This window comes from Tamandua tetradactyla, chromosome 5 (genome assembly GCF_023851605.1).
Source record: "Tamandua tetradactyla isolate mTamTet1 chromosome 5, mTamTet1.pri, whole genome shotgun sequence".
Classification (NCBI taxonomy): domain Eukaryota; kingdom Metazoa; phylum Chordata; class Mammalia; order Pilosa; family Myrmecophagidae; genus Tamandua; species Tamandua tetradactyla.
Genome location: NC_135331.1, coordinates 9,002,727 through 9,025,720, shown reverse-complemented (window position 1 = coordinate 9,025,720; position 22,994 = coordinate 9,002,727). Strand labels below are relative to the sequence as shown.

At 54.5% G+C, this 22,994-nt stretch overlaps 1 protein-coding gene across 4 annotated transcripts in view; it reads right to left on the bottom strand.

Moving 5' to 3' along the window:
• Positions 1-22,994, bottom strand: part of ABCB9 (ATP binding cassette subfamily B member 9) — a 33,630-nt gene that overhangs the window by 7,981 nt on the left and 2,655 nt on the right. For 3 of the 4 annotated variants that reach the window (XM_077159692.1, XM_077159694.1, XM_077159693.1), the window contains exons 3-11: positions 22,843-22,954; positions 19,688-19,741; positions 18,232-18,420; positions 12,857-13,535; positions 5,459-5,573; positions 4,888-5,018; positions 3,911-4,116; positions 1,886-2,083; positions 715-843 (exon numbers count right to left, since the gene is read on the bottom strand). In XM_077159692.1, coding sequence (XP_077015807.1) covers positions 715-843; positions 1,886-2,083; positions 3,911-4,116; positions 4,888-5,018; positions 5,459-5,573; positions 12,857-13,457 — 1,380 coding nt within the window. In that variant the 5' untranslated portion in view covers positions 13,458-13,535; positions 18,232-18,420; positions 19,688-19,741; positions 22,843-22,954. The remainder of the gene's footprint in view (positions 1-714; positions 844-1,885; positions 2,084-3,910; positions 4,117-4,887; positions 5,019-5,458; positions 5,574-12,856; positions 13,536-18,231; positions 18,421-19,687; positions 19,742-22,842; positions 22,955-22,994) is intronic. The other variant, XM_077159691.1, reaches the window with a different exon arrangement.

Genomic DNA, 22,994 nt, shown 5'->3' with positions numbered 1-22,994 from the left:
CTCACCCCCACCCCAGAGCCTTTAGTGCACGAGGGACCATCCTCTGCTGCTTGAAGGATTGGGGGCGTGCAGGGGGCACACATTACAGGACTAGCACCCCCCCCTCCAAGCACCACCCGCTGGCAGCTTGAGTGTAAATGTTCCCTCCTGGCCTGCAGGGGGACCTGCTCTCAGCCTCCAGGGCTTCCCCAGGTGGGTCCAGATGCCCACCGTGGGAACAGGCCCCTGAGGCCTCTCCGGCTGACTCCCTGCCCTTCCCCGCCTCACCTCTCACCTGCCTTTCCTGGGACCACCTCCCGAGGCAATCAGCTGCTGTTGAACCCTGACCCTTGAGGGGAAAGCAAGCTGAGCTGTCATCTAGATGGCGCCTGCTTTGCTCTGGGCACCCCCCTTTAGGTGGGGAGAGGCGAAGTCAGGCCCTCTTGCCCTGGGCCCCAATTCCCGTGCAGCCCCACGTGGCCTCGCCGAGCCGCAGCTTCCTGCTCTGAGAAACAGGAGTCTGTGCGACACTTCCACATGCACAGGGCTCTTTGGGGCAGTTCCTCAATTCATTGCTGTTGTGGGCACTTTGCCCCATCAGCAGAGCTGCTGTCCTTTTTGGTACTAGTGTCACACAGCCATGATCAGTTCCTCTCCACCTACCTCCTTCAAAAAGAAATGCCTCCCCCCTAGGACCCCCGGGAACACGCCCCACCGGTTCTCGACCCCCCTCACCTCCATGCAGTCTCCCAGGACGAACTCATAGATGATGAAGGAGATGAGGTTGCCGCTGGTCATCTGCCCCGAGATGACGAGGTGGCCCCCGTAGTAGAGAATGCTGACCTGGACCACCAGCAGCGTGAGCTGGGGGCAGAGGGGGGGCACGCTGGGGGGTGGAGCCCATCCCCCCCTGCAGGGAGAGGTCAGGGCAGCCCCGGCTCGGGCCCCACACAGGGACACTTGCCAGCAGCCAGGGGTGGCCCCCCTCCCCAGGGCAGTCTCCACTCCCGCTGCCCTCTGCTGCCCTGGCAGTGTTTCCCGGCCAAGACCCCCATGCAGGCGGCCAGAGGCTCTGGGCCTGGGGACAAGGCATCCTTTGGAAGGCCCCAGCACACGCTGGGCCGCCCCGGCTCCTCTGCTAGGCCTGGTGGGACTATTACCCCCTGCCCCCACCCAGGGAGAGCAAGACCGTGGCTCAGAGAGGGCGAGTCCACCGTCAAGGTCCCCCAGCGAGCCAGGCAGGGCAGGATGGGATGGGGGCGTTTGTTTTCCCCCTCCAGGTTCCAGGAGGGGGGTGTTGTGTCTCTGGCAGCCTGGCCAACCTAGGGCCAAATGGATCATCTGGGAAGGAGTGGGCTCTGAGTAGCCCTGAAGCCCCCTTAGAGCTTCCCTGGCCCACTCCCAAGCACCCCCCCTCCACCACTGCCCACCCCACCATACTGGCGAGAACTAAGTCAGCAGTGAGAACACGGGGCCCTGAGTGCAAGCTTCGGAAGGGCGCCCCCTGCAGGTGGGTGTGCCGCTAACCGCTGGGCTTGCTGAGCTGCACTGCAGCCCCTTCTCCTTGGCCGGCCCTGGTGGGGGCTTGGCCTGCCCGAGAGTGGGGTCGGGCCTGATCCCCCTTCCCCTTGGCAGGGCTGTTTCCCAGGCTGGGGAAAGAAATTTCATATGCTGCCCCCACGCCCTGCAGACAGGGAGAGAGGAGCGCCCTGTGAGGGTGCTCACCAGCAGCCTGCATCTTTTCTAGAAGGATCCTCCGTGGACAAGCAGAGAGCTGGGGCTGGATGAAGTCAGGGGCAGCCAGCTGACACTGACACACGGGGCCCTGGGCAGATGTCTTGGCTCGAGGGATCCCGTCTTTGCCTCCCCTCCTGCACGGTCAGAGCCCCAGGCCGGGGGCACCTACCCCGCTGCCCCAGACGTAGTAGGTGTAGGCTGCCGCCTCCTTCCGGTTCAGCTGGTACACCTGCTGCAGCTTCCGGGAGTACACCTCCGCCTCCTCCTCCTCGTTGGCAAAGCTCCGCACCGTGCTCATGGCACTGATGGTCTCCTCGGCGGTGTTGCTGGCCCTGGCCAGGGCGTTCTGGACCTCTTTAGAGAGCCTCTACAGATGGGGGGGCAAAGGAAGAGACCCCAAAACAGGCCGACTTACTATGTACCTGGACCCCATTCCATTCCAGTGCCAGGGGTATGCAGGGAGCTGCAGGGACAAAAGGACCTGGCCTGGCTCCTCTTTCTCCTCTGACCACCTAGCTTGACTTGATAGACTCAGAGAATGAACTCCAGCTGGGGCCTTGGGCAGCGTCTCCAGCTCCCGAGGGATGGGGAGCTGGCCACCATCTCTGCTACTCCAGGACTGCATGGTTTTAAGCGATCCTTTCAGAAGAGGAACCTCCACACCTGCCCTTTGCTGACCTAAGAGCAGGGTGCCCTGGACAGGTACTCAGGTTGTACACTGTACGAGAACGCCAACATGAAGGGGGCACCACTGACATCCACGTACACTAAACCACAGAGTCTGAGAGTTGGCATGGAATTTACAGAACTCCCATCCAGGTTCTAGAAGGTGACACGGGACCATCTTTCATGGGCTGTGAAATCCTCCCACACTGTGTGCTGATAACTGGGGGTGGTCAGCTAGGAATGGGCCAAAGTGTGTGTGACCCGCCAGGCTGCTGCCCGCTGGAGTTCTGGCAGCGCCCTGGGTTGGGCAGGGTTCAACCCGCCGGGTAGGCAGCTGCCTGAGGCTGGGATGGGATCATGGGCCGGCACGCCCCCTGACCTGCGGGTCACACCTGGCCATCAGAAGCACACGGCATGTTCCGGCATCCTGGGAAGGCCACGCCATGCCTGAGTCACGCCCGGCTGTGGGTGGGAAGTGTGTGTGGCTTGTGGCAATGACTCAATGATGTCTATACTCAGCACATCCAGGTATGGGGTGGAAAATGTGGATCGTCCAGCCAAACCTGGAGGTGGAGACCAGTGGGGGCTGCTATGGCGCTCCCTGCTCCCTTCCCGGGGGCCAGCGGAAAGGGCAGGGCGGGCGCAGAGGAAGGGAACCAGGGCTGCAGCGCCAGCTCGTGTATTTACTTTTTCTACTCGGTGAGGCACAGGACCTGGGGCTGTGGGTCCTCGCGTGAGGCTGGACAAGGCTGCCCAGTGGGTGATGGGGACAGAATCATCCAGGGCCTGGGCAGGAGACAGCGCCCTTCCTCACGATGGCCGCAGGTCGCAGGAATCCAGGGTTCTGGTAGATGTGGGGGCGCCCTCACACCCCAAACCACCAGGGGCTGACGCACGTCCTCAAGGCCTCCTGCTCAGGAGCTCTTCTCCCCGTCCTCCCCTGGCAGGCCTGGGGTGCTGGGGAAGGGACTACCATCCACATCATGGGGTCACGGCCCTGCCCACCTGAACCTGGTCCCCCAGGGACCTCCCAGCACTTGGGAAGCAGGAGAAGGGAGTGGTAGCAAGGGACCGCAGCCTGCCCACTGCCATGCCATGGCAGGGCTCTAACTCATGGAGGCCCAATCTCATCCCCCACATTAATGTACATCCTAGAAAAAGAGAGCAGACCTGGCTACTCAATAGAAACCAAAGTCCTCACCAAGGCCTCAGCCACTCACCTCCCTGACCTCATCTCACAGCCTCCCCCGGCTCACTGCTCCACCCCGCTGGCCTCCCTGCGGTTCCTGTAATACCCCGGGTGTGGTGCCACCTCAGGGCCTTTGCACTGGCTGTGCCCTCTGCTTGGGCATGCGTCCCCGAGACGTAACTGAGACGTCACCTTCTCCGAAGGATGGATTTAAAATGCAACCCCCGCTCCCTCCAGCTCTCCCCTTCTCTGTTCCACTGACAGAGCTCAGCGCCTGGAACACGGTAGGTGCTCAATAAATGCTTCTGGCACGGCCGCACGCGTGCGAGCGGCCCCTACCTTGTAGTACTTGCCGTAGACGTCGGACACCATCATGATGATGGGGAAGCCCGTGAAGGTGACCAGCGAGAGCTGCCACGACAGGCTGAACATGAAGACCACCACGCCCGTGACCTTGACCGCGTTCCGCAGGAAGATGTTGATGTTCTGGGAGACCAGGTCGCTGACCATGGTGGTGTCCGAGGTGAGGCGGGAGATGAGGTCCCCTGGAACAGAGGCAGCTCAGGCCCCGCGGCGGAGATGGAGTGCTGGGTCTCCCGGGATGGGCTGGGGGCGCTGGGACCTGCCCGCTCCTCCCAGGCCGGGGGTGGGGGGCAGAAGAAGGAGCCAACCGCCCCCCACCCAGGGCTCCTCTGCGCCCAGCCCTGGTCCCCTCCGTCCCTTCCCCCGTAGGCAGGAGGCGGCCGAGCAGCCGGGCTGGTGGAGGGGAAGACCCGGGGCTCAGCCCCACACGCCTGAGCCAGGGTCCAAACCCACGTCTGTAGCTGGGCTGCTGGTGGAGGCGGTAACGCTCGCCTTCGCAGAGCAATAAGAAGCTCGGCCACCACTGACCAAGCGCCGGACACTGAGCTAAGAGCTTCCCAATGCCACGGGGTGGCTGCCTTCACTGTTCCCATTTTACAGACGGGAACACCGAGGTTCAGAGCAGATGAGTGAATGAGGGATGGAGCCACGTTCCAGCCAAGCCTGGGTGGGGGGTCCCCAGAGCCTGGGGTCTTGACCTTGCCTGCTCTGCCTGGCACCGTCCGTGGGAGAGGGTCCTGGGAGGGCCACAGGCTGGCACAGAATTGGGCCCTCGGGGTTCCCACCTTGGTCCCCTGCAGCAGCCACAGCTCACAACCACTCTGAGGGGCAGGCAGCTCCCCAGGAGGGCCGGAGGCAGAGCCAGGCCTTGGGAGAGCTGACAGGAAAAGTCAGCAGCAGGGCCCATCCCCCACCCCACCGTTCCGGTCACCTTGCACCCTGGGAGCGCCCACCTGTGCGGTTCTCGTCAAAGAAGCTCATCTCCTGCGACACCAGCGAGCGGAACAGGCGGTTTCGAAGGCGAATGTTCAGTCTGGCAAATATGAGGGTAAAAATGCCGCCCCGAATACCTGCGGCAAATGAGCTAATTGCAGATAAGAGATGTTATAGCACGACATCCTTCCGGCAACCGGCAACCCCACCCGGCTGCCCCTGCTCCCTGCTGTGGGGAGGCGTCCGGGGAGGGGCCTCGAGCCCACCCTCTGGGGCCCCTCAGGGTCTTCCTCACCCCCAGCTGCAGGCCCTAAGGTAAGGGGGTAGAGGAGAGCGAGGGTAGAGGACGAGGGACCCTGATGTGCCAGCCAAGCCCTCTTCCTTCCAGAACAGAGCGGACCAGGCCTGGGCCTCATCTCAGGCCCAGATTCCTGCCAGGGAGGGCGAAAGGGGAGCAGTGGGCACCAAGGCCAAGAGGCCAAGGCTGCCCGGTCGGGAGCCTAGAGCTCGGTCCGCCGATGGGCCATGGGTCCCAGGCCGGCGTGGGAGCAGATTGCCACGGCGCTGGGCCTGGGCAGCGGGGGCCACTACCTGCCGATGGCGAGCACACACATGACAGTGACAGCCGCGCTGAACTGCTCCATGCTCTTCTGGATGACGATGCCGTCGATGGCGCGGCCCGTGTAGTAGGGGAGGAAGGTCTCTCCTGCCAGGGACAGGGCCAGCTCAGGGGGCTCTACCATCAGGGGGCTGGGGTTTTCCCGTTTCTCGTCATCGTAGGACATAGGGGCCCCCTGTGCTGCTTAACGCCCCACTTGTGGGAGAGGCCAGGAGCACAGGAACCCCTGGGGGCTAACTCTGCAACTCTGTTGCCAGCTGCAGGCAGAGAGGAAGCACCCCCCACGCGCTTGCATATGCCCTCTGCACGCACACTCTGCTAAGTGGCGAAGCTGGGGTCGGGCCGTGTGGCCATCGAGGCTGACACATGTCAGGGCTGACTGCATTCTCCTTCTTGGTGGATAATTCTCCTTCTAGAACCTTGGAGCAGAGGAGCCCTGGCCATGCTGGAAATTCGCTCCTCCTTGCTTGGCGATGGGCACTTTACAGCAGGCAGGTGACTCCTTAGCCATGTGTCTTCAGAGCAACCCTGGGGAGGAGGCTGAGCAGGGACAGGCACTCCTATTTTGTGGAGGTGCAATGGGAGATTCAGAGAGGCTAAGCAATTTGTCCAAGGTCACACAGCTGGGAAGGGAAGGTCCTGGACTCAAACCCAAACAGGCTTCCTAGTTGGGGCTCTTTCCTTATCCCTTTCCCCCGACAATCCAGAAGGCCAACTCTCACCTTATGGCAATAGTGGACGTGGGAAGTGGTCACACTGTGTCCAGTGCACCCCAGAACCTGGGTTTAGCTGTAGCTACTCCCCCTGGAGTTCTTCCCACAGGCAGAGCCCGGTTCAGGGCTGGACATACAGCAGACACTCAATAAAGGTCAATAAGAAATCCTGAGCAGGTCCAGCTGACCCCTCCCTGGCCAGCTCTGCCTAACAGCCAGGCCTTCTGTGGGGTACTAGTGCCCTCTGCTGGCACCTGGCACTGGCACCACGAGGTGGCAGCCTAGAGGACCCTGGCCCCTCCATCGTCACCCACATGGTGTCCCCAGCCACCACTGTTCAGTTCTGCCTCAGTTTACCCACAGGGAAGCAAGGGCATCCACGAGTTCCAACAGTGATCCAATGCTTAGCAAGCACCAATCATGATAATAACCATGATGGTCATTTTCTCGGGTACAGATGCTGTGCAAAGCATGTTATGCAAGCTCTCTTGTCCAATCTTCGCAAGAACCATATGAAACCATCTGAACAAATCAGCAAATCCCATGGTGCTACCTTCACAGTTTTACCACACTCACCACCCCCACTGCCTTGCCCTGGTACACGACGCTGTCTTAATCCTAAGCCACAACTTGTTACTCCTTCGCTCTAAACAGTCCAAGGGCTTCCACTTCACCCAGGGTAACAGCCAAAGCCCCTGCAGCGGCCCGCAACACCCACCCTGCCCGCCTGGGCCCCTGTGGTTGACCTGGCTGCTTCTCCTGCTCCCTCTGCTCCAGACTCACTGGCCTCCTTACTAACTGGTCTTTTAACAGCCAGGCACCTTTCTGCCTCAGGACCTTTGCACAGGCTGTGGCCGCTGCCTGAATGCTCTTCCTCTGGATATCTGCTCCTTTAACCCCTTAAAGTCTCAAATGTCACCCAATAATCCTATTGTTTTATTATTCTTCCCACTGGACAGAAGAGGAAACTGAGGCTCAGTGAGTTTATGTAACCTGCCCAAGTTTATGCAGTTGGGTTACTGTGAAGCCTCTATTGAAGTATCTTAATTTACTAGGAGATACTCAATGTGAACACTGTAACTTTCTTTCCCCAATGGGTGGTTCTTCTTTCAGATTACAAAATAAAGAGACATCTGGAACCATGGGATGATTGTTGATGGAAAAATAATTGCTAATAATCACAATAACTTTTTTAGCACTTCATCTCAGTCTCACAACAATCTGATGAAGCCCCCATTTGACAGGATGGAAAACTGAGGCTTGGTCAGGTTATGTAATTTGCCTGAAGTGACTGGTAATGTCAGGCGCCGGGCCTCAGGTCTGGGCCCTTCACCTGAACTTACAGGCTGGTAAAACCCACTAGGCTGCATGTGAAGCCAACGGCGCTGAGCCACTGGGAGAAACGAGGCCGCAGGGTGGCATCTGCCCATATAGGCAGGGTGGTCACGCATTCACTCAGTAAGCCCGGTGCTGTGCTGGGTGCTGGGGACCTGGGGTAAGTCAAACCGGGCCCTGCCTGGTAGGGGAGGGGGTGGGGGGACAGGTGCATGATTTCAGGCCACACTGGGTAGAATCTGGGAAGGTTTTCTCAAGGAGCGGACTTTCAGGCTTCAAAGCATGAGTAGAAGAAACCGTGTGGTTAAAAGGAAAGGGGTTCAGCAGGCAAAGCCGCAGCCCAGCCAAGCCCCATCTGAGCTGCACCCCTGCACCCCTGACCTGAGCACCTGCGCCCTCCTCTACCCCCAAGCAGGAATGAGCCCCCTGGCTGAGTCACTCTCAGACCTGAACGATGGTCATCTCCATCCCTCTTCCCCATCTCACCTGTCTAAGCCTCTCTGAGGCCTGCTCCCCGCCTTATCCTCCTCCTGCTTATTCATCGGCATTTGCATTCTCAAGCTTCGCACCGTGGTCATTCCCTCCAGACTAGAAGCCTTTCACTCCTCGCAAGGCGGAGGCGAAGGTTTTCAGCCCCTCCGACCCCCCATGCTTTCCCTCCTGACGTAAATGAGGCGGCCAATGCCCCTAACAGCAGGAAGGCGACAGGACGGGCTGTCGTCCCCGAGCACCCCGAAATAAAGTGGGGAGACCTCACTGAGGGGTGCTGAGGCCAGAACAGGGAGGGGAGGGAAAGCCGTGCAGGGGCCTGGGGCAGGGGCAGGCAGAGGGCCCGGGACACCCACCCACCCGGAACAAGGACCCCACCTGGGAGAGTCACCGATGGAGAGGGGTGGGGCCCACCGACCCTCCCGGATGGACGGCCTGCCACCGGGCGGCGCCCTGGGGAGGAGGAGAGGCAGGGACTAAGTGCAGGCCAGCAATAAAAGCAGGGCATCCCCACGCCAGGGCCCGTGCCCTCCTCACTTGCGAGATGCCCCGTGTGCAACTTGCTCTGCATGTGAACTTAATAAATTTCTACCTGCTTACTCTAAAAAAAACCAAAAACCCCAAAAACAAAAAATAAAAAAGGAGAAGGGTTATTCATTCATAAGAAGGGATGAAGTTCTGATGCCAGGCTACAGTACAGGTGCATCCTGACAACATGTTGAGTGAAACAAGCCAGATGCAGAAGGACAGATACTATAGGATCCCGCTTGTATGAAGCATCCAGAATAAGCAAATTCATGGAGATGCACAGTAGATTCGAGGTCGCCAGGGAACGGGGTGGGGATGGGGAAGGGATGTCACTGCTTAATGGGGGCAGAGTTTCTGTTTGGGTTGCTGGTAATGGAAGCACAGCGAGCACACAATTAGCACCACTGAATTGTTTCCTTGAACGCAGTTAAAATGGAAATTTTATGTTGGATATATGTGACCACAAGGAAAATCTTTGGAAAACCACTCTTTGTACAACAAAGAGTGAGTTGCAATAAACTCCTGCTATAAACAATGAACTACAGTTAATAATATAATTACAATAATATTGGCTCAGCAATTGTAACAAAGGGACCACACTAACACAAAGGGTTAACAGGAAAGCTGGGGAGGGGGTGAACATGGGAATTCAGAATTTTCTACACGGCTTCTCTGTAAACCTACAACTTCTCTAAAATATAAATATAAAAAAATAATAATAAGAAAACACCTTGCAGGGAAAAAAAATCCCCAAACAACCAAACTGTCTGTGACTAACTAGAATGCTTTGTGCACAGCATCTTCAGGAAATTCTTAGACCCTTCTCTGGTTGTGATAAATATTTCTGAATTACATACTTTTAAAAAAGGGGGATTAGAAAATAACAAAAGAAAAAAAAGGAAGAATTCGAGGTTATGAGGGGCAGGGACAGGGGCAAGTTACTGGTTAGTGGATACAGAGTTTCTTTTTGGGGTGGCAGAAGAGTTTTGGTTACTCTGGCAGTAATAGCAGCCCAACACTGCAACTGTAATTAATGCCACTGAACTGTATACTAGCAAGTTGTTAAAATGGGAATAAAATTTAAAATTTGTTTTAAAAAGAAAGAAAAAAATGATTTGAATGGCAAGATTTGTTACATATGTTAACACGATTTTTTTTAAAGGAAACAGGTGACCAGAAAAGAATGAAGGTAGAGACTGGGGAACAGATGCTTAATGCATCCTGAATTTTCATCTAGGTTGACTGGAAATGTCTGGAAATGGGTAGAGGTGATGGTTCACACCATGGTGAGTGGAATTAACAGCACTGAATTGTGTGTGTGGCTGTGGTTGAAAGGGAAAGTTCAGAGTCATGTTTGTCACTAGAAGGAAAGTTAGTGGTTAAAACATGGGAGTAGAACGCAGTGACTCCTAACAGCGGACAATGACTGTGGTTAACCAAACAAATTTTAAGAAGTTCTTTCACGAATGAGAACAAACGTACTATTACAAGGAGTTAATAATAGAGGGGTATACGGGGAAAACGTACCTACTGTAAACTGTGGACTATAGTTAACAGTGATATTGTAACATTCTTTCATCAACAGCAACAAACATACCATGCCAATGCTAAAGGGTCAATAAGGGGGGATAATGGTATGGGAGATTTTGGGTTTCCTTCCTTCTTCCCCCCTCCCTTCCTTCCTTCTTCCCTGCCTCCCTTCCTCCTTCCCGTCTTCCACTTCTCCCTCTGTCCCTTCCCTACTACCTCTGTCCCTCCCTGCCCTTTCCTTTCTGGAGTCATGAAAATGTTCTGAGACTTAGAGGCAAGTAAGTTGCCTAAGACCACACAGCTGCTAAGGGGCTGGGGCCTGGAAGACAGAAGGTAAGTAACAGGACGAAAGGGGTTAAAGCGTCGGAGCCTGCCCTGGGGTTCTCCCAGCCTCTCTGAGAACATTCTGGCATTGCAGCAGCCCTCAGACTCTGTCCCCTGTGACTTAACGTTTTAAAAACCCCGTACCAGCTGACATTCCTGACATGCCCAGTTCTGTGCTAGTCCGTCTCCTATCTGATTTTATTCCAGCTTCACAACGCTGACGACACAAGGACGCAAACGGTTCCCATTCTACAGAAGAGGAGACTGAGCTTGGCAGTGTAGGGAACCTGCCCTAGGCCCCGTGGCTGGGAAGGAGCTGGACAAGGCCCTGAACCCAAGCCTTGCCAACCCCAGAATTCGTGGAGCTCCGGCCCTTCAGTGTCACCCCCTCCCCCCATAGCGCTGGAGTGGGGATTTGCAACAATGTGGATGTTCGGACATGACGCACGCTAACGAATATGCTTTACATCACGAGCCACAGCACGGTCCACATGTTACATAACCAAAACAAAAGTTTCGTGAAAAAAATATTTAATCTTACTACAGGCAACATACTCTGATGTTTTCTATGCCTTCTAGTCCTTTTCATTACAAAAAGTGCTTTTGACCCAGGGATCTCACTTCCAGGAATTTGTCATGCGTTTATATTCTTATATGAAATAAGAATATAAACAAGGTATGCTGGTTTGAATCTGTTGTGTACCCCAGAAACGCCAAGTTCTTCCATCCTCATTCAATATTGCTGGGTGGGATCTTTTTAATTGTTTCCACAGAGATGTGACCCACTCAGTTTCAGTAGATGGTTTCCATGGAGATGGGTCTCCACCCATTCAAGGTGGGGTTGCTTACTGGAGCCCTTTACGAGGGAACCCTTTTGGAAAAGGCTTTAGGACCGACAGAGCCATGTGGCCAGAGACCTTTGGAGAAGCAGAAGGAAAACGTCCCCCAGGGAAACTTTATGAAATGAGGAGGAAAAGCTAGCAGACCTAGCTACAAGCCTTCCCAGGTGTTCTGGATGGCAGCAGCCTTTCTTGAATGAAGGTAACCTCTTGGTGGTGCCTTAATTTGGACATTTCCAAGGCTTTAGAACCGTAAACTTATAACTTATTAAATTCCGTTTTTAAAAGCTGTTCCAGTTCTAGTATGTTGCATTTTAGCAGCTTACAAACTAACACACAAGGCTATTCATTGTAAGACAAAAAGACTGAAAACAACTCAAATAAGCCCGACTCTTTAGCAGAAGATCACCAAAACAGTAGAAGGCACTGCCGCACAATGGAATACCACGCAGTTGTATAAAAGAACAAGGTACTGACCAGGAAAAATCTCAGAATGTATGAAATTTTAAAAAGCAAAAAACAAAACAAGAGTGCAGAACATGTCTAAAGGGTGAAGGAATAACATATATTCTTATTTGCTTGTACTGCTTGAGGAAACACAGGAAGCGTACAGAAGAAATGATTAAAAGTGGTTTCCTGCCCACTTGGAAGTTTCTGGAACTTTTCTGGGTAGCTAGCCCTGGGCAGGGGGATCAGGGTAGACAGAGACAGAATTAGGAGTGAAACTCGGAATGTTTACCTTTTCTATATCAACTTGATTTTTAAAAATTGTCATAAACTATATATAACAGAAAATTTGCCATTTCAACCATTTTAAAGTGTGCAGTGGCATTAATTACATTCACAGTGTTGTGCAAGTATTTGCAAATTACTTCATCACCCCAAGCAGAAACTCTGTTCCCATCAGTATTCACTCCCCCTTCCCCCCACCCCAGCCTCTGACAACCTCCAGTTCACGTTCTGTCTCCATGGATTGGCATATTCTAGATATTTTATGTGAGTGGACTCATATGTGCATATCCTTTTGTGTCTGGCTTCTTTCATTGAGCATCATTATTGTCAAAGTTCAGCCATATCACAGCAGGGACAAGAATGTCATTCCTTTTCATGGCTGAATAATATTCCACTGCATGTCTAGGACACTCCATTTGATTTTTGAACCGTATGAGTCAAGTACTGATCACATTTCCCCATCCTTTAGTGTGAACACCCCTTCTCAACATAAAAAAGTCAGATCGGGCATTGCCTAAAGATCCCTATTGATTAGGAAAAGGATCAAAGGCGAAGGAAGAGTTGTAACAGAGAAAACAGGATTTAACATAGGTGTGTGACTGCTAAGTCACTGTATTAACATTCCTTATCGCTTCCAGTGTTTTGGAGCAGCTAGAAGGAAAACTCTGTAATAGCAGAATGGCAGCCCGTGATAAACTCTGAAATCTGTTCTGGAACTACGTGTTGAACTGTGCTTTGAAAATGACTGGCTTTTTGTAAATACGTTATATTTCACAATTTAAAAAGTTAAAAAAAAAGTCGAGAGCTTAAGAGGAAAACAGCAGCAGCCCCTCTGCCGACCCCACCCCGTGGGCACCCCCACCCCGCGGGGCTCACTCACCCAGAGCCGCCACGATGAGGAAGAAGGAGGCGGCCACGAGAAAGGCCACGTCGGGCTTGGCGTAGGACAGCAGCTTCTGCAGCGTGGCCCCCGACGCCTGCTCGGCCGGGGCCTGGCGCCCCCCGGGGAAGCCCTGGGCCCCCGCCCCTGTCCCCGACCCGAGGACCTCGGCGTCCGGCCGCACGCAGGACAGCAGCCACCAGAGCAGGAAGGAGGCGGCGAGCGACAGGTAGGTCCACGCAAAGAGGGCCCAGAACCAGGGGTCGCGGACCGGCTGGCGCACCTCGGAGAAGAGCAGCAGCTTGACCACGGCGTAGATGCCCACGAAGAGGCACACGAGGGTGATGACGGTGCGGGAGGCCCGCAGCCGCCGCGGCCCCAGGGAGCTGTTCTTGGCCACGCCGAGGGTGGCGCCCAGCAGCAGGCAGCTGCGGTACAGGCAGGCCGCCCACAGGTCCAGCACCGAGTCGAAGATGTTGAAGTGGCGGAGGTCCTCCAGCACGCTGCGGTCCAGGTGGCTGAGGAGGTAGATGGCCGTGGTCACGCCCACGTCCACGCTCACGAAGGCCAAGGTCGCCGCCACCGCCTTCCACAGCCGCATCCTGCCGGCAGGGGGTTGAGGGGGGCGGGCTCTAGCTCCGGGGGGCTGAGGCCATCGTCCGCAGGCCACTCGCCGGACCTGTGGGGACGAGAGCGTGTGTCAGAGCCCCACCATTTGCCAGCTGTGTGACTGTGAGCAAGTCGCTGGGCATCTCTGAGCCTCAGGCTCCTCTGCAAGGGCAATGGCGGAACGGACCTCCGGGGGCCGCTGTGAAGATTCTGTTCGTTCCAGGAATGCTTAGTGAGCAGCCGGCTGTGGCCCAGACCCTGATCTTTGAGTTGGGGATTTAATGATGAATGAAAAATAACAAAGACCCTGCTCTTGTGGGGCCGACATCAGTCAGGAGGGAGAGAGGGAATAAGCATGAGACAAGTAAAGGCTAGAGCATGGTGAGAGAGAAGTGCTATGGGGAAATGAAGAGTGGTGAAGGGGGTTGGGAGGATGGGGGGTGAGTGCACTTTTAAATAGGGGGGCCAGGGAGTACCTTGCTTTGCGGTAACACTTGAGCAAGACTCAAAAGAGACAAGGGGATCCACTGTGTGGTGTCTGGGAGGGGGGAGCAGTTTGGCAGGGATGCACCTCAAGGAGGTCCCATGAGGTCAGAGAGGCAAGGCAGCCAGAAGTAGGTGTGTGGGACCTGACAGCCATGTGGGGATAAAGCTGAGATAAAAGGAAGAGCCCAATAAATGCTTGCTGATTTATAAAAATCCCACTACCACCACTATTGTTACTTCTCCAAACCTGCGTCTGGACCTGTAAAACGGTCCCACGAGATCATGCATACGCTGCTTTGGGCACATGAGAGCTGTTGATGATTGTTAGCATCCGTATACAGTGGGACTCAATAAACATTCCTTACCAAACCAGGCCTTCCATTTCTGCAACCTCACATACACCTTTACCTTCCTTAGACCCAGAGGGAATTTGAAGGGTAGGGGGTGGCCACAGGGCCTCCTGGGGACTTTCACGCCTACTTAGAAGTTTCCAGAATCTTTTCTTCCAGTTCAGGCTGGCCCCCACTCCCAGCCTAGGATCTTTCAGTTTTCTGGGGCTTGAGGTACACCTTGTCCAGTTTATCCCTCCCACCCATTCCCCTCTACATACACTCACCACCAAGCTGCAAGGGCAGCCCAGGAAGTGGGCTTGGTGGCCTGAATTTGGTGGCCAAGGTAAGGCTGGAGCTGGGCTGGAGTATGCCCTGGTGGTGGTGGGGGGTCTCCAGGTGAGCTCTGCTGGGTGGCGGTGCCCTGGCTGCAACATGGGCAGAGCTCTGGCGCCACCACTTGGAAGGAGGGGTGTCGCGCGGCGGGAAGGGCAACTAGGTGAGTTGGGTTGGGGGGGTAGGGGGTGGGGGCTGGAGGTGCAGCCCTGAGACCACCCCTCCCCCCCACTGCTCTGGTGCCCAAACCAAGGGGATGGATCTCACACTCCAGTATTTCCACATATCCACTTTAAAGTTAGGAAACTGAGGCAGAGAGAGGAAAATCACTCGCCCCAGACGATCCACTCAACAAGGGACCAAGTCAGGACTTGAACCAGTTTCCAAAAGACCCCAGCACCTGGTCTCCATGCCTGGCACACAGCAGGTGCCAATAACTACAAGCAAACAGTTATGTAGGACAGCACCTCCTGCAAGCTAAACACAGTGCCATGTATTTTCAATGTGTTCGCCTGTTTAATCCTTACAATAACTTTGAGATTTGCACCATCTTCATCCCCATATAGCAGATGGAAAAACTGGGGCACAGAGAAGTTAATAACTTGCCCAAGTTCACACAGCTGGTGAACAGGACTGGGATGAGAACAAGGCCATCAAGTGCCAGAGTCTGGACTCTAAACCCCAAAGCCCTAATACTTCAAAATAGCCTCTCCAGGAGCAGGGAAGACCCCAGTGAAGCTGACAAGCGCTGGAGAGGGCAAGCCTGGGCTCTGCCTTCACCCCAGCCCTCTCAGCAGATCAAGGCAGTCCCAGAGAAGCTGGGTGCTTCGGCAACAGCTGCCCCTGCCTGGGTTCCTGCTGCAGCCACAGCCCCAGCTGAGCTGCCCTGCCGGCTCCTGGCTGCTGCAATGCAGAGGCCTTGGGAAGCAGAGGAGTGGGTGAGCTCCAGATGGAGCCCAGGAGGGAAACTTCTGGCTTGGTGCCACCCCAGGCCTCCAGCCAGCACTGCTGTCCACCCCTTGGTGGGTGGGGACAAGGGATCCCTTAGTTTCCCAAAAGGAGCTAGGGCTCCGAAGTGAGAGAGTGGGTGATCAAAGACCAGGAGGCTGTTCTTTGATCAGACCCAGGGGCCTGACTGGTTCTCCCAGTCCCCTAGTTACTGGGGAATTCCTCCCTCTGCCCACCACTCCCATCCCAGGGTAGCATCAGCCTCACTTGTTCACTAGCCTCCTGGCATCCCCAACTGTTTTATCTTCGATGGAATAAACCACATTTTGAACACCAGCATCACAGACTATCTGAACCACATTTCGCAAATGGGGAAACTGAGGCCCTGAGAGGGAAGGGGCAGGGGGCCTTGTCTAGGGTCACCTCTGAGCTTGGGGCAGGGTGGTGATAGCACCCAGGTCCCCTGTCCCTGGCTCAGCCCTCCTACTCCAGGCTGGGAGCAGAACCCAACACAGGTTGGGTTACAGCCCTGGATGGGGCAGGCTACTCCGCAATTTCTAAAGTTACTCAGAGGGAGAGAGAGAGAGAGAGAGAGAGAGAAGCCAACAAGACCACTGTCCAAGAGTGCACGGAGGGGAGGGTGGGGCCTGCACGGCTGCTGGGAGGCACGTCCCGGCTCTCTGTGGACTGAACTGGGAGAATGTAGCAGGGCTGGGCCAGGTGGAGCTGGAGACAAATCATGGGCACATGGGGAGTGTGTGTGGCCCAAGGGACAAGGACAAGGGGGTGGCCAGACGTGGGCCAGGAAGAGTAGGGCAACTCGCCCTCACCCCAAATGCTAACAATGGCACCGGATATGCAAGCGGCCACGTCCCAGCAAGGGGTCCTCTCACCGGCTTTCTTTCCCAGAAGAGGGGGTGCTGGCCGGGGCATGTACAGGAAAGGAAAGTCTGGAGCCAGCCGGGAGACAAGAAATAATTATGGTTCCAATCCCAGCAGCCTTTGCTCCTGGGGCATGACCCAAGTGCTGGGCAACGTGCTAAGGGCCTCTGCCTCACTTTTCACCACCACACTGGGAGGTCCCCGGGGTTCTCATCCCTGTTTTACAGATGTGGAGACTGAGTGAGGCTCAGGGGATAGCGAGAGGTGGGACTGGAACCCAGCGCTTCACTCTTCTGTCCAAGGTATTCAGGTGCCCCAAGAAAAGGGTCCTGAAGGACCTGAATGGCCCAAGTGGCCATCGTTTACCCCCGACTTAGTGGGCTCTGTATCTCAGCCCACCCCATTCCTTTCAATCCTCAGTAAACATGGGCTGGCCAAGGCCCGTGCTGAGTGGGGCAGTACCCAGGGGGCTCTGGAGGCAGGGACTGAATCAGGCTGGGTCCATGTGGGCTCCACTGTTTGCCACCTCCCCCCCTTACCTGGACCCTGCTCTGGGGCTCAGGTAAATTGTTTCAGGTAACTCGTGGCCCCAGGCTGAGGAGAGGCAAACTGTGGGCGCTAAGGGAGACCCTCCTCCTCTTGGCACCTGCTGCATGCGAAGGTGGGGAGGACCCATCCGGTCTCCAGGAGGTGGGCCGACGACGGGGGTGGAATCCTGTTGGAGCAGATTAAAGCTCCCTCAATTAACAACGGCCTCGGGAAGGAGTCCCCTGCTTAAACAGATAAGAGGCCCAGAAATGAGGTTTTGGCAGGGGCCTCTGAGAACCCATAGGCTCAGCTGCCAGGGGGGCTCATGAGAGGTCTCATTAGCCCATTTGCCAAGCTGGGAAGACTGAGGGGAGCAGCGTTGCTCAGGTGGGCAGCCCAGGTCAGCCGCCAGGCTTCTGCCACAGCTAGGGCCCTCGGGATCCCGGGGCAGGCCCGGGGCAGCGTCGCGGGGGGGGGGGGGGGGAGCCTAGAAGAGCGCCCAGTCCGACCCTGACGAGAGGGCTGCCTTCCTAGGATCCCCCCAACAGCATCCCCATCATTTTCCAAAGACGGGGGGCGGCAGCTCCTGAGAGCTTAAAAATTGCAACGTTTGCCCTGCGGGCGCCGGAAGGATGCTGCAGAGATGGGGGGCTGAGACTTGCGCTGCTGCGGGAGCTGGAGGTTCGGGGCTATGCGCCCGCAGGACTCCAGGGTGTCACCCACCTTCAAGTGAGATGCCTGCTCTCCCCCGGGGCAGGGGTACCCGGACGCCCCCCAAACCCGTGCCCCTCTCAGTGCCGCAGCCTAGCCTGGGAACCTCCCTGTGATGGGGTCCCGGGCACCGCGCCCTTACCTGTTACCTGGCGCCAGGTGGGCCGTGGGAGGGGGCGCAGCGGGCTCGGGTCGTCCGGGGCGCAGGCTCCGCGCAGCTCATTGGAGACGGCGCCGCGTTGCCCCGGCGCTGCGCCTCCCGCCCGCCCTGAGCCGCTGCAAGGTCGGAGCCGCGCGGGGCGGGCCCGGAGGCCAGCTGACGGGAGGGGCGGAGCCACCGCGGAGGGGGCGGGGCCCCACGGAGGGGAGGGGCTTCCGGGACAGAGACTCCAGGGGCACAGGGGGTTCTGGGGCGGGGCGTCCAGGAGAGGGGGTGCCAGGGCTAGTCGGCCGCCCCATAACCTGCCGGGCCCGCTAGGCAATGCCGCAGCTCCCAGCTTGGAGAGAGGTTTCAGGAGCATCCTGAGGGGACGGAAATGGCCTTACCTCCCGGTCCTGCTCTTTAACGGGCCTTTAAGCGGCCCTGGAGGGTGGGGGCTGTAATCCTCGTTTATCATTCATTCATTCAAAGAATGTTTGTTGAGCACCTACTATGTGCCTTGCACATTTTAGGCGTTTGAGATCCATCAGTGCACAAAACAGATCCCTGCTCTTCTGGAGCTGAGGTCCTAGTGACTGAGACACACAATAAGCATAATAAGTAAACTGCATACGTTAGAAGAGAATACATTTTATGGAGAAAAACTGCAGGGTAACGGGGATTGAGAAAAGAGAGGCAACAAACGCAGCGTGTCAGGTGCCAGTGCTAGGGTTACAGCTGCGCAAAAGACAGAAAGATCCTTGTCATCGTGAAGTGGGAGAGAAGATCAACCAGGAGATGCATAAGGTAATTCCAGGGAGAGTGACTACCGCCAAGGAGATAAAGCCGGTTAAGGGGATAGGAAATGGCACTTGGGGCTGCATTAGCTGGGAAGGCCCCTCTGAAGAGGCGATGCTTCAGTCGGGAAGCGAAGTTGCAAGAAGACCCAGGGCAAAGGGAACTGCAAGTTCAAAGGCTCTGAGGTGGGAACTAATCTGGCCTTTTTGGGGTTCAAGGCCCAGAAGGCAGCAGACCGGAGGTCTCCCCACATTTCCCCTCCCTCAGAGGCTTAAAGCACTCTCTAGATTTAAAACGCCTTCTGCTGCCGGGATGGGGCAGCCTCCTTGGGGGGTGGGAGACTTCCACAAAGCTCAGAATGTAAACATTTTTTTCTTTTTCGATCCAGTAGGAATTTCTTCCAACAGATAGACTTGAGCTGCAGAGCAAAGATGCTAGTCTGAAGACAGCAACCATATTAACAAAAGTCTGGAAATAACCTAAATGCCTTGCCATAGGAAGTGGCTAAATCAATACATGCATCTATTCAATGGAATCCTCTGGACCTGGAAAAAAAAAATATATATAAAAGATGCAAAAGTGATGTCCTAGCTGTATTGAATAAAAATGAGGGACAGAATAATGCTGGTGCTGTGCAAAAAAAAAAAAAAAAAAAAAACAAATGCAAATGTATAATTGTACTTGTAAAGAATATTCTCCGATGGTTACCCAAAAAGCTGGGCTGGCTCAAGACGGGGTGCACCTGGGGCTCTGTTACTTTTCCGGAGTGACTCGACCTCTCTGAGCCAGTTTCCTCATCAGAGAAATGAGGGATAAAGATACTTAGTGCACGTGCGCTATGAGGGTGAAATACATGTAAGGAAGCCCCTGTCCTGTGGTAAATGCTCATTAAATGGGAACTTAGATTATTTCCAGGAAAGGCGGGATGGCTGTGACTGGCTCCTCTGCATCTTGGTGCTTTTCTGGGAAGCCTTCTCATACTACAGCCTCCCAGGCTGGGTCATTTGGTTGCCTCTCCTGTTTCCCCAAACTGGCACTGAATGCATCTCATTGCCTTGCAATTACCTGCTAAAATGTCTGTCTTCCCATCTGGGTAGTGGGCTCTGCAAGAGCAGGGACCTGTTTTTTAAAAGAACATATATAATTCAAAGACCATACATTTCACTTTTTTTATATGCTGTGTGGCGGGGGTCACATTTCATTCTTTTTCCATGTGACTCTTCCGTTATTGCAGCACCATTTGTTGAATGTTTTTTTTTTTCAGGGGGTGGGGGGGAGAAGTGCATGACTGAGAATCAAACCTGGGTCTCCCGCATGGCAGGCAAGCATTCTATCATTGAACTATCTGTGCGCCCCCGATTCACTGTTTTAAAGTGTATAATTGAGTGGGTTTCAGTAGATTCACAAAGTTGCACAACCATCACCGCTAACTATGGAACATTTTCATGCCCCCCAGAAGAAACGCTATACTCGTTAGCAGTCCCTTCCATTCCTTCCACCCCTATCCCTGGGAACCAACACTCTATCGTCTGCCCGCATGTGTCTGCTTATTCTAATATTTCATATTGGTGCGGTTGTACAATGTGTAGACCTTTCGTGTTTGGATCCTCTCACTTATGTTTTCGAGATTCATCCATGGTCTGAATCAGAACTTTATTTCACTTGAAGGCTGAATAATAATCCATTGAATGGTGTGCTGGTTTGAAGCTGTTATGTACCCCAGAAAAGGCCATGTTCTTTTAATTCATTCTTGTGGGCACAGACCTACCGTGAGTGGGGCCTTTTGATTAGGCTCTTTCAACTGAGCTGTGACCCACGCAATTCAAGGTCGATCTTAATCCTTTACTGGAGTTCTTTATGAGAGGATAAAAAGCAGAAAAAGCCAAGAGAGCTCAGAGAGAAGCACCCAGAGAAGAGTGGAGGGAGCTTAGAAAGAGAAAATCCCCAGGGATGCTGAGTGGATCCACAGAATCTCAGAGAGGAGGTCACTGGAACCAGAAGCCAAAAGCAATGAGATCTGGGAGCAAAGGAGCTGCAGACACTAGCAATGCGCCTAGTGAGCTGACAGAGGAACCCCGGGATGCAGCAGCCTACCTTCAGAGAAGGTATCATCTTGTTGATGCCTTAATTGGGACATGTTCATGGCCTCAGATTTGCAAGCTAATAAATCCTCATTGTAAAAATCAACCCATTTCTACTATATTGCATTCCAGCAGCTTTAGCAAACCAAAACATGGATATACCACATTTTGTTTATCCATTCATCACTTGAAGGGGATTGGGTTGTTTCCAGTTTTGGGCTATTATGAATAATGCTTCTAGGAAGATTCCTACATACGTTTTTGTATGGACATACGTTTTTAATTCTCTTGGGCACATACCTAGGAGTGCAGTTGCTGGCTCACAAGGTAATTCTGTTAAACTTTTGGAGGAACTTCCAGAATGTTTTCCATAGCAGCTGCACCACTGAGACTGTATTTTTTGCCATATATCCCCAGCCTGGCACATAGTAGTTCTCACTGCAGCACAGGGCCAGGCAAATTCTGAGGGCCAGTATATATTTGTTGAATGAGTGGCTTAAAACAACCATAACTTTATCAGGGAGAGAGAGAGAGAGAGAGAGAGAGAAAAGACAGAGAGGAGAGAGAGAAAAGAGAGAGGAGAGAGAGGGAGGGAGGGGGAGAGGGAGAGAGAGAGAGAGAGAGAGGGAGGGAGGGAGTGGGAGGGAGGGAGGGAGGGATGGAGGGAGAGAGAGAGAGAGAGAGAGAGAGAGAGAGAAAAGACAGAGAGGAGAGAGAGAAAAGAGAGAGGAGAGAGAGGGAGGGAGGGGGAGAGGGAGAGAGAGAGAGAGAGAGAGGGAGGGAGGGAGGGGGAGGGAGGGAGTGGGAGGGAGGGAGGGAGGGATGGAGGGAGAGAGAGAGAGAGAGAGAGAGAGAGAGAGAGAAAAGACAGAGAGGAGAGAGAGAAAAGAGAGAGGAGAGAGAGGAGAGAGAGGGAGGGAGGGGGAGAGAGAGAGAGAGAGAGAAAAGACAGAGAGGAGGGAGAGAGAGAGAGAGAGAGAGAGAAAAGACAGAGAAGAGAGAGAGAAAAGAGAGAGGAGAGAGAGGGAGGGAGGGAGGGAGGAAAGAAAAGAGAGAGGACAGAGAGGGAGGGAGGGGGAGAGAGAGAGAGAGAGGGAGGGAGGGAGGGAGGGAGGGAGGGAGGGAGGAGAGAAAAGAGAGAGGAGAGAGAGGGAGGGAGGGAGGGAGGGAGAGAGAGAGAGAGAGAAAAGACAGAGAGGAGAGAGAGAAAAGAGAGAGGAGAGAGAGGGAGGGAGGGGGAGAGAGAGAGAGAGGCAGACAGACAGACAGACAGAGAGAGAGAGAGTCACCTTTTATGACTTAGCCTCAGAGGTCATGGTCATATAGCATTACTTCCTCTGCATTCTATTTGCCCAGGCAGTTGTAAGGACCTGCCCAGGGGAAAAAAGACTGCCTCTGGCTGGGCAGTGGCAAGGTTTTGGAAGAGCAGGTGGAACTGGAAATTTGTCATGACTGTGTTAGGAAAATAGAATCTGCAGAGCAGATTTCAAACGGCCAGGTCAGGAGTCTCCTGTGGCTCTGCCCCTTACATTTGGGTTGCCTGGACTGGACTATGCAGCCCTGGGGAACTGGCAGGCTCGTTGCAATCTCTGGTCACCTGTGAGCCCTGACTGCAGGGCAGGTGGACTGGCCACAGGCCCTGGAGCTGTAAGAAAGAGTGAGATGGGAACTGCAAGCTGGGACACAGCCAGGTGGATGCTCAGGGGAAGGAGGCAAGGGGGTTCACTCTGGGGAAACTACCTGAGTAGAGCTGAGAAGGGGTAAGGGGTGCTGGGTGACCTCAGGGTACACAGGAGGTTGTTACTCACACACTTGTTCCCTCTTGATGGTCCCTGAAAGGCAGTAACATATTGGAGTTCAGGGAGCAACACCCTGGGCTCAAATTCCCGCTCTTCAACTTTCCTGCTCAACTTTGAATAAATTGCTTTATCTCTCAGGCCTCAGTCTCCTCATCTGTAAAACGGGGCTAACAGATTGTTGACATGATTAAATGAATTATACGTAAGCCCTAAGAACTAAGTACTAAGTGTTAGCTGATGGAACTTCCCTCAAAAAAGTAAAGTAGCAGTGACAGTGACACTGGATAGGAAATAAATATGTTCTATATTTAAAGAGCAGCTGGACCTGAATCAGCCTTACCTTTGCACCCAGCAGAAACGAGTCCAAAGATTTACCAAAAGTCATGCACAAAACTTCACAACAGCTTCATTCATGACATCACCAAACTGGAAACAATGTAAATGCCCATCACCTAGAGATGATGTAGAATATTAACCAGTGGCCAAGAAAAA